Source organism: Amphimedon queenslandica, unplaced genomic scaffold (assembly GCF_000090795.2).
Source record: "Amphimedon queenslandica unplaced genomic scaffold, v1.1 AMPQUscaffold_12649, whole genome shotgun sequence".
Taxonomy (NCBI): Eukaryota; Metazoa; Porifera; class Demospongiae; order Haplosclerida; family Niphatidae; genus Amphimedon; species Amphimedon queenslandica.
In genome coordinates, this window is record NW_003547115.1 from 18,333 (window position 1) to 29,534 (window position 11,202).

Consider the following 11,202-nt stretch of genomic DNA (forward strand, 5'->3'; position numbering starts at 1 on the left):
AAAATAGTTACATCAATTGTTTTGTAAACCCGTCACCATACCCTTCAAATGGTATAAGAGTTGGTGACTGATCACAACGTGGACAAAGTTTGTTACGCACAGAAGACGATCTCATCCAAACAATAATGTTGTACCTTGTGCCATCAGTGATGTCCATAGCACCCAACAAATGCTGTCCTCTGTGAATGACTCCTCTACCAATCTTGTGATAATAAGGATAGAGACGAGGATTAGAAACAACAACCTGGAAATAAAGAAAAGAATAATAAAATACTTCTTTGCATTCACAGAGCAAAAGTCTCATAAATTTTTTCCTAAATTGACTTAAAAAAATAATTTGCAAATTTTTAATATTTTGCTGTGCTTTTATTTCACAGTTGCATGCCAATTTGTGAAGACCACACTATTATGGTAAACCGATTTCAGTGTAAGTTACTTTAGAATAACAATTATAGGGAAAAGTTACTGCTTAAATTATGTAAGGTACATGTATTTTGCACATGATAGACTAAAATAAAATTGATTCTTAAGCTATGAGACAAAAAGAAACATAATTTTCAATGTATCCCTGACTATACATGCACATAAGTGTATGCAGGGCTTTCTATAGGATTCTGGAATAGTGCTCAAGCACCTTCTTGTCAGTGGATTCTCAAGTTGCTCGAAAATTAGGGCATTTTGACAAAATCAAAAATAGAAAATTCTTCATTTTTATAATTTTTTCTAATACACATACGTGTAAATGTTTTTATGTTGTATAAAAAATTTGAGATGATTCCTATCAAATATAGCTTATTTTACAAATTTTTAAGGTGCTCAAAAATTAGACCAACGATCGAAGGCTATAGCCTTCGATCGTTGGCCTAATCTTGTCAAACATGACTTGGAGGGAATTCTCCATTTTTATAATTTATCCAGATACGTATACATGTTTTCATGTTGTGTAGAAAGTTTGAGCTAATTTCAATCAAAATCATATTTTTTATGAATTTTAAAAGTTGCTCAAAAATTGGAGGACTGAAGGCTATAGCCTTCGGTCGTTGGTCGAAAATAACTAAAAGAGAAATTTTAAACTTTTATACTTTTTCTGATACATGTACATGTTTTCATGTTGTGTAGAAAGTTTAAACTGATTCTGATCAAATTTAGATTTTTTTACAAAATTTTAAAGTTGCTCAAAATATGGACCAACAACCAAAGGCCTTTGGTCATTAGCCTAATTTCATTAAAAATGACTAGAAAGAATTTTCCACTTTTTATAAATTTTTCTCATACACATACATGTTCTCATGTTGTGTAGAAAGTTTGAGCTGATTTCAATCAAATCAGTTGTTTATGAATTTGAAAGTTACTCCAAATGCCATGTACTGTATTGTAGTGCTTGTCAGCTCATGAAGCATGCTTTGTGGGAAACCCTGAGAGTGTGTGTGCATGTACTTGTACTTACTCCTTTCATTTCTCCAAAGTATAATTCCCCATCACTGTACTCTTTACCCAGTGACACATTGAGAGTTACTTCAGCATTATCAAAATGAGTTGAGAGTCCAACATCAGTTCTATCAGTAGGACCAGTGGCATCATATGTCACAATATGTGATCTGTGAGAGTCTAGTCCAGAGGAGCCAGTCCATTCAGGATACAGTAAAGCAGACAATGGTTGAAGGTAGTGCTCCTTGAATCTGTTCATAAAGTGATCATCAAATCCCAATTCTGCTAGTAGTATCTATTAATTGATAGAATATCATCATTATCATGACAATTTATGCATTATTTCAACGTTGTAAAGAAGTTATATGATAAAATTTATTAGTTTTAGAGTTTATGGTCAACTATAATAATAAATTTTAGTTCTTTTGGTGCAAATATACTATATTACACAATGTACATGTACTTTACATGTACATGTAGGTAGAGATGTACCGATATGGGTTTTAGCCGATATTCCAATATGCCGAAATTAACATAGCCATTACTGGCCGATACCAATACCGATCCGATATTTTCCTTCCTACCTTTTAGGCACAGATTTATGCATGTAAAATGTGATTTATACACTTTCCAATTTAGTATCTTGACTAATTTTCAAGTAATCCCAGTTATAGAATCATTTTGACATTTATTGTATCACATAAATGCCTTAAAAATAATTAATTAACCCTTTATTCTCATGCATATGGCCATGTGTTCCTAAATCTGCAAGATGCATGCAAAGAAACCGATAACCGATATTATAAAAAACAGGCCGATAAGCCGATATCCGATATGCCGATCCGATTATCGGGACATCTCTACATGTAGGTGCTATTTAATGCCTACATGTACATGCATAAACACACCCCAGTATTGTTCATTGTATTAGGACATCCTTTAGGAAGATCTGACCTCTCAAAATGATCCAACTCATCAAGAAAATGTCTGCAGAATTCATCAGTGAAGACAGGAAATGAATATACTTGTGAAGCTAATCAATGCAAAATTAAAAGAGCTTTAAATTATAATACACCGTATAGCAACGGAGAATTAAATTTGGCAGATTGGCTGTTCAAAACAAAACTGCCAATATTATAACCCGTCAATAATAATTGCAATGATGGGTGGACCCCATTGTGAGCACATGATACTAAAAAATGCCAAAATGGCAGTATTTCTGAGTATTTCTCACTATTTCAGTCAAGACTGTGGGCAAGGACTGCCAAGGAGAAGCTTCAAGAAGAGCTGAGAGTGCGTAAAGAACAAAGAAGATAGTAAAATGTCAAATTAAGAGACCGCCAATATTATATTTAGGCAATTTGATGCAAAACTGCCAAAGTTTTAGGCCACCAAATTTTCCGGCTATACGGTATATGGGGTTAATCATTTAAATTCTAGTGTTTAAAAAATTAAAAAAAAACAAGATGAAGTAGGATTCTAGAGCAAATTTGTGAAAAAGTAACAGAAACAAGGACAAGTAGGATTCCGAACGACCAACGAAAATACGAAATGAAAATCCTACTCTCGTGACGCAAATTCTACACTACATTGTACTTTTAATATTTTTATTTAAGAAATTACAGATCACCTTGCAATGTAGAGTAGAATTTGCGTCACGAGAGTAGGATTTTCATTTCGTATTTTCGTTGGTCGTTCGGAATCCTACTTGTCCTTGTTTCTGTTACTTTTTCACAAATTTGCTCTAGAATCCTACTTCATCTTGTTTTTTTTTAATTTTTTATGTTCTTGTTTGTGTTGATTTTTTATAATATTTGTAATATTTTTTCAGATGGTGAAATCATGGTGTCGATTGCTATTGAGGCGAATAGTTATGCTAAAGGAATTCTATACTTCAGTGTTTAATGAAGTATGGTCTAATAATAATCTTGGCACAAATCCTTGTTTAAGAAGAAGTGACAGTACCCATCTCTTCACTCCAATCTTGTCCTGTTGACTGTTGTTTCTGTTGCAAGTTCATGCATGATCATTGTAAAACATGAATTAATATTATTGTTTGTATTTTTGAATACAATTTATTGAACACACATAATAAAACAATAATATCCAAGACTAACTACCTTCTCTTAACTGAAACTGGAAGCCTGGAACCTCCACTAAGCAGTGGCGGGTCTAGGGGGGGCCTGGGGGGCCATGGCCCCCCCAAAATTTTTTTGGTGAAGTATAAAATTAGTTTTATCTATGTAAACTGTGAAACAGCTGCAGTGCTTGACTGTGTAAACAGTCTGTAAACCACAAAGGAGCTCATTTAAGAGGCCTAATCTTCTAAATTTTGACTTTCCAAATGAAATCCTGCAAGCCTGGTTGACCGCACCCACTAATTATCCCACCCATATCATTAAGGCCCCCCCAGAAATTCAATCCTAGAACCGCCACTGCCACTAAGTATTGCAGTTGATCCAAGCAGAGCTAGATAAAAAAATTGCTCCCTTTTCCCAGTTCTGAGATCTGAGCATGCGCGACCACACCCATATTTTGGAGCACATGTTAAGTCATGTTTCTTTAATTAACAAAATGGCGGAATGAGGTGAGCTGGGCTGGGGTGATAGAGAGAGGGCAACTTTATCTTATTGTTAGAGTTTTTTGAAAAGTTGTGGACCTGCGCATGGATAGTTGGAGTAGAATGGTGTAAAAATGAGCCTTGTAGCATTGACCAAAGACCATGATACCCTCCATTAACTGGATTGACAGAAGATGATGAAGACGAAAAAAGTGGACTGAACAAAACGGCCGATTTGCCGATTTTTTAATTTCCTCTTAGACAAGGTTTAGAGCCACGCTAGTAGTACCAATGGAGTCCTCTGGTCAAGATAAAGTCCTCTAAGAAGTCTGGTAAGCATAGGAGCTCGTTTTCCCGGTATAGCAAGGCTGCAAAAGTCGTGGCAGACATTTTGTTTTGGGGTGAATCCTACTTAGTAACGCTACCGCGTTACTAATAACATGTGAAATTCAATTATTTATAATTAATGCGTTAAAAATAATCATTGCTACATTTGTACTTACCTTCTTCTTTGCTTATCATTTGAAGGAGTCCTTCCATTGTAGGAGACAGCTCGTCACGACAATACTTAGTAATTCTGAGAAAATCAGAATGAAAGTAAGACTCCTGTGAATTAACAAGAACAAAATAAATAAGTTTTTGCGATATTGCCCAGATTGAGTATAACAGCACAATTCATGTAACATTTAGCAATAATGGCACAAGGCAACATATCCCCTTAAAATGCTTGGCAAAAGTTTTGAGGATTAATTAATAAAAACTGAATTTTAAATCAATACTATAATTATTAATAATGAACTACAATTAATAGTTACACATATAGTAACTAATAGACTTACATCCAGTGTATAAAGTGGTGGATCAAGTCTTTGATATAATTTCTGAACCATCTCACATCTCTTCACATGTTCCTTCCCTCTATTTTTCCTTCTCTCTACCTCTGAAATAACAATTATTATAAAAACACTGTGTGTGAATGCATAATGTGTATGTATGTGGATCAAATAACATTCAATAATACTTCCAATTAACATCCTTCTCATTATTCTAATGGTTATAAGCATAATGTTCACTTTAGAAGGTACACCTGCATAGTGCAGACAAAAGACACGTGTACATTTATATAGAAACTGAAAATCTGCCAAAATTTAATAGGAACAAACAAATGCCTGCCATTGACTGACTATTAATTTTATAGGCTTTAAGTTCAAGCAGCAGCATTGAGGTCATAGAGAGTCAAAATGCCTCTCTAGCACTGAAGAAATCCAAATAAGTAGGTGTTGCCAAAACTATGACACTTCACCTGACACACCCAAAATGAACATGTCCCTTTGCAATAATGCTACAAGCATAACAGACAAGTCAGGCTGCTTGATTTAGAATCATGCATACATTGCATACTTACAATGTGACGTAACAATATAATAATGTGCATATGTTTAATAATGTGGATATGTTTGCATGTGAACACTCATTGATTCTCAGAGTCATGAGTAAAATATAAAGAAGCAATCATTGTGAAAGCCTGACCTCCCTCAACCTCATATACTACTACATATCCTATCCAATCAAAATGTATAATGAATCCTACCTACCTCTCTCAATATTGATGCAAGGTCTTCATTGGTACAGTTCCAGCGTAGAAATGGCTATGAGAGGGGGAGATGTTACAAAAAAACTTTTTTTCTGATAATTCATATACATGTACATGTTTTTATTGTGTGCAGGGTTTTTCGCATGATTCTAGCATATAACTCAAACTTTATTAGTGAATTTTTAAAGTTGTCAAAAATTCTGATCAAAGATCTTGTACTATAGTAATAATAATAAGCAGGGTATTTTATCAAAAATTACTAGGAGAGAATTTTTCAATTTTATAATTTTTAATGCATATACCGTATAGTGCAGATCTGTAAATTTCGTAGATTTTTGCAATTTTTTTGAAGGTTTGCAAATTAATTTTGTGAAATTCAAATCATTAAAGTACAAATGGCGAATGGCATAAATTTGCAGAAATGAAATCCGCAAAATAGATTTTTAGGCAAATTCATAAAAATTTACAGCCATCAAAAATTTTGTGCTGTACTATACTGTACATGTTCTCAAGTTGTGTACAAATTTTGAGCTGATTTTAATTATAATTTGATTTTTTATGAATTTTTAAAGTTGTTTCAAAATTGCTGTAGACATGTATATGTACGTTGTCTTTGGGCCAAATTTTATCAAAAAATACTTTTAAAATTCTCCATTATTATAATTTTTTGATGCATATTATACATGCTTTTATGTTGTATAGAAATTTTAAGCTGATTCCGATTGAAATTGAATTTTTTATGAATTTTTGAGTTGTTCCAAAGCTTTATTCTATTAATGTAATGCTTGTTAGCTTATTAAGCATAAATTTTAGCTCTTTTAGCATGCTTTGTGGGAAAACCTGGTGCTGTGTTGAAAATTTTAACTGATTTCGATCAAAACTAGAATTATAAAATTAAACCTACGTGCATATAAAGTATAAGAGAGTCCTCAAATAGAAGCTTGTGTCCAAATTTAAGATAGGATTTGAAATTTACACATGTTCATGAATCATGTAATTTGTATGAGAATAATCAGATAATGATTTACATGTACATGTACATACAAGTTGGAAAGAGTAAAGGGCACAATGTACAAACAATACACAAAATTTAATAGCATATTGTCATTTTATTTCTTTATTTTAATTAGAGCCCGTCTCCCACCCAGCACATACACTGATTGCATACTCATTGGTAAAAGGTACACTGGAGAGGAGGGAAAAGCAGTTGGCATAATACACGAAGTATTAGATGGAGATAAACTAATGGAGAGGGCAATAGAGTTAGGAGAAGAGATAGGACAAGCTAATCTTGACCGAGATACACTCAGTCAGTTAAAGAATGGACTTAACCATACTGCACTGATACCTATCAGTAAACCACAAGAGTATTATCTTAAACTATAGATAGAGAGAGGGAGAGTGATGGATTCTCAATTGTATGGACACACACACGATGTTGAATAATAATTATCTTCCAGTTTTAATTATTATTATTATTATTATTATTATTATTATTATTATTATTATTATTATTATTATTATTATTATTATTCCAGCCACTGCTGAATATGCCACAGATTTAAATCTAGTATCAAATAGTCAGACTTTTCACAAAATCATTAATTTTCATGAACCAACCATTATTATTTTACATGACCCATTCACAATTTCACATTTATTTGTATTGTAGGGCGCCTTTTTTTGAGGGCTATAGGTTTCATGGATTTTTATTTCATAGATTTAATTTTTGTGAATTATGCTGTCTGCCATCTTGTACCATATTAGTTTGATCTTCGCGGAAGTAATTTTCGCGAATTTTAAAGAAAATCGCAAAATTCTCAAAATTTACAGCCCTCGAAAAAAAGGCGCCTTACGGTATCTCTACTAATGCTACATGCATTATAGTTAATTTGTAGCAAACTCAAAAATATTCATAAGAGTCATCAGTCATGATAGACTGATTAGACACATTGAACTCAATGAAGCACATGCACCACATTACCATAATCATAAGTTAACTGTGTTCCTGTCAGGGTTCTATCTAGGAATTTTTGTTTGAGGGGGGGGGTAGCCCAGAGCAGTTGACCAGGGGGAGGTTTTGTATATACACACACATGTACAGTACATGCATGCAATTACAGAAGTACACAGGGCCCTGACAGGGGGGGGAAGCTTGAAGTTTTTGGGGGAAGTTTAAGAGTTTGGGGGTTGAAGTTTCCCCCTGCCCCCCCACTGGATAAAACCCTCCCTGTGCATAGGAAGTAAATATATTTTGTTGAAGTTATGATTTGTCATTTCATTCACAATGTATGTTCTCGATTCAATCGTCTCTATCTCTTCAGTTCTTGCCGGGCTTCCCACAGGATTTTGGCATAGTACTCAACTGCTCATGCAAGCTTCTTGTGTGTGCATTGTCAAGTTGCTCAAAAATTGCTGTATTATAGTACAGGGTAGTGAGGGTACATGCGTTCACATAAAAAAATTTTATAATTTTTTTGATACATGTACACGTCCTTATGTTGTGTATCAACTTTGAGCTGATTCTGATCATATTAAGATTTTGTATGAAATTTTTTAAGCTGCTCAAAATTTAGGTCAATGAAAAAGGATGTATCCTTTGGTAAATTTTGACAAAAATGGCCTAAAAAAATTCTTAATTTTTATAATTTTTATTTCTGCTACCCATACATATTTCTTATGTTGTGTAGAAAATTTGAGCTATGACTTTTAAAAGTTGCTCTAACAACCAAAGGCAATAATAGCCTTAGGTGTCTGGCCAAATTTTATCAGAAATAACTAGGAGAAAATATTTATTTTTTATAATTTTCTCTAATACATATGTGTAGAAAATTTTAGCCAATTATGATAGTGTCTGCTACGGCAGTACTTTTATACAAACTGTGATATGTGATAGCTACTACCAAGACAATATATGACAGGCAGGTAGCAAAACTGCTAGTTTTCGCCATCACTGCTGGTAACAACATACCTGTAAAAACTTGTAAAAGTATAGCTTGATTTTAGTTGCAAGAAGGAAGAAATTGAAGGAAAAAATAAGGATGAATATGATATGCCAGGATTTATTCTAGCAAATCCAGGGAATGAATATGAAATGTTAGAATTTAGTAATAATGCCAGTAGAAGTGATGCCCCACCAACAGAAGCAGCACCAAAGCAGAAATCATCACAGTTTTCAGCTTGGAGCAGACCATTAGTTGTTATTACTGTATTACTGTGTCTTATAGTATTCCTACTGCTGGTAATACTTTGCTTGCTACTGGTGCTATTGTCTGCTAAAGATGCTAACTGTACCTGTACAACTACTGCTGGAGCTATTTCTGGTAACTTTGTTTTGCCCAACTTCACGAAATGGTCTGATAATATAGTCAATAAACTTGATCATAGCCTTCCCGACTTCAATGAATGGGCTAATGGTGTTGTCTCTAAAGTTAACAGCAATGTAACACAGAGCCTTCCCAATTTCAATGAATGGGCTAATAGTGTTGTCTCTAAAGTTAACAGCAATGTAACACAGAGCCTTCCTGATTTCAATGAATGGGCTGATAGTGTTGTCTCTAAAGTTAACAGCAAAGTAACACAGAGCCTTCCTGATTTTAATGAATGGGCTGATGGTGTGGCACAAAATACCTTTCAGTTACTTCAAAGCTCTCCCAACTTAACTGAACTTAATGAACAAATTTTACAAACTACAAGAAATTCTGCTGCAAGGCTAATGGACATTGTCAATACTCTATCTAATCTAGAAGATACCAGTACCTCTACTGCTGGAGTGGTTGATGATATACTACTAATAGCACAAGAACTATTAGTATTGCAGTCCCGCAATGAATCAACTACTTCAGATCTACCAACCTCTTGTAAAGAGATTAAGGAGAGGCAACCACTCAGCCCATCAGGTTTGTACCTACTGTCAAATAGCAGCTCTACTTATACTGCTTACTGCAATATGGAGGAGTTGTGTAACTCTGCAGGTGGTTGGACAAGACTAGCATATCTGAATATGACTGACTCTACAGTGAACTGTCCTTCTGGGTTTAGACTGTACCAGTCAGGAGGAGTTAGAGCTTGTGGTAGACCAGTAACAAGCAGTGGTAGCTGTGTATCAGTTCAGATCCCATCTCATGACATCAGTTATTCTCAGGTTTGTGGCAGAGTAACAGGATATCAATATTCATCTCCTGATGCTGTTGATAATGATTTAATACCTAATTCATACCATATCTGGACACTAATGGCTGCTAATTATGAACAATTTGGTGTTGGTCATGGCCTTCATGTCTGTCCTTGTGCTACTGGTTCAACACAATCTGTTCAATCATTTGTTAGTGATCATTATTTCTGTGAATCAGGAATATCTGATATAATACAATATCACCAACAACTGTATATATCTGATCCACTCTGGGATGGTCAAGGTTGTGGATTTAGAGAAGCACCTTGTTGCAATGCTCCTGGTATCCCATGGTTTCACAGAGACTATGGTAGCAATACCACTACTGACAATATTGAGTTGAGGGTGTATGGAGATGAGGGAACTGCATTTGTTGTTTGTTCTACTTAGTAGGAACAAACAACAGATTCAATGGCAATGATGATTAAAGCATTTTCATTTAGAGTGGCTTAGCTACTCACACAGACCACATCTGGTACCTAAACATTAAAACCAGATGTTCTAATAGCTGCATTAATAAAAAGTTATCATTCCAAATTATTGTTTGTACAAAGTAAGTGATTATAGTTGTCTCTACTCTCTAGACTATATGTGCACTGTTAATTGACTTGTTGTCCTGCAAAAGACATAGTTCTACTATTGCAACAGAGATCACAGTTGAGCCTGAAGCAGGTACTGCTGTCACCAATTTTGCTGTTACTGTGAGTGAGAAGAAATCTCACAGCATCATTTCCTGAAGATAGTGATGGTAAATACAAAAAAGAGAGGCTCTGCCAAGAAGAAGAAAGAGCTTACAATGCTTATCATAAAAAGAATAACTATACATGTAGTACATGCAAACAAGAGTTTGTAGAGTAGAGAATTTTCATAGTAGATATTAGAGAATTTTATTTTAAATAGTGTGTTTAAGCAATTCTAGCTCTACAAGTAGATAGCTCCATTAAGATTAACTTGCATGCAACAGCAATAATACATTTTTAACGTAATTGATGTTGGGACAACCACCTACTCACTTTATTAAATCAATACTGCAAGCACATATGGGGGAGTTAAAGGCACTAATCATAAAACATGCTATGCATGTATTAATAGTACACAAATGCCATGCCAGTGACGGAAAAAATTTAATTAGGACAAAATTCTACAGCAACCAATTTGAGAGCAAAGACATGAAAGCTGGGTCAACACTGCTTTTTGAACTGCTGAGTTTGGCAACAGCTCTTTCTTTTTCAAGTAATTGTGTATCTAGACTATATTTCAATATTTACATTTTGTTTAGCTGCTGCACAACTTTCATTTATTAATGAGCTTGGAGATTACAATATACTGAGTGATATAGATGATGGTTGTGTTGATGTGGATCTACCAGGACCACTTCAATTTGGTTGCTCCACCTTTAGCAGGGCCTTTGTAAGTATAAACAACTTAATATAACTTTACATTAAT

The 11,202-nt window shown here is 34.3% G+C and overlaps 2 protein-coding genes across 2 annotated transcripts in view; one reads left to right on the forward strand and one right to left on the reverse strand.

Annotated features, from left to right (window-relative positions):
- The window catches only part of LOC109587219 (adhesion G-protein coupled receptor G4-like), a 3,135-nt gene extending 3,068 nt beyond the window's left edge, over positions 1-67 (forward strand). The window contains exon 13 of the mRNA XM_020003453.1: positions 8-67. Within this exon, the coding sequence (XP_019859012.1) occupies positions 8-67 (60 nt within the window). The remainder of the gene's footprint in view (positions 1-7) is intronic.
- A 25-nt stretch (positions 68-92) lies between these two features.
- On the reverse strand, positions 93-4,926 carry LOC100641478 (2-oxoglutarate and iron-dependent oxygenase domain-containing protein 2-like). The gene is made up of 6 exons (XM_020003454.1): positions 4,828-4,926; positions 4,492-4,594; positions 2,337-2,461; positions 1,448-1,723; positions 161-244; positions 93-110 (listed from the first exon to the last, which is right to left on the reverse strand). The coding sequence occupies exons 1-6, from the start codon at positions 4,876-4,878 to the stop codon at positions 93-95; spliced, it is 657 nt and encodes a 218-aa protein (XP_019859013.1). The 5' UTR covers positions 4,879-4,926.
- Between the last annotated feature and the right edge of the window lie 6,276 nt (positions 4,927-11,202).

Excerpts from the sequence above, each read along its gene's own strand:
- LOC100641478 (XM_020003454.1), bottom strand. The coding sequence starts at position 4,878 with ATGGTTCAGAAATTATATCAAAGACTTGATCCACCACTTTATACACTG. Across the intron at positions 2,462-4,491 it reads AATGATAAGCAAAGAAGAAG|CTTCACAAGTATATTCATTT; the intron begins GTAAGTACAAAT and ends TGCATTGATTAG. Across the intron at positions 245-1,447 it reads ACTTTGGAGAAATGAAAGGA|GTTGTTGTTTCTAATCCTCG; the intron begins GTAAGTACAAGT and ends CTTTATTTCCAG.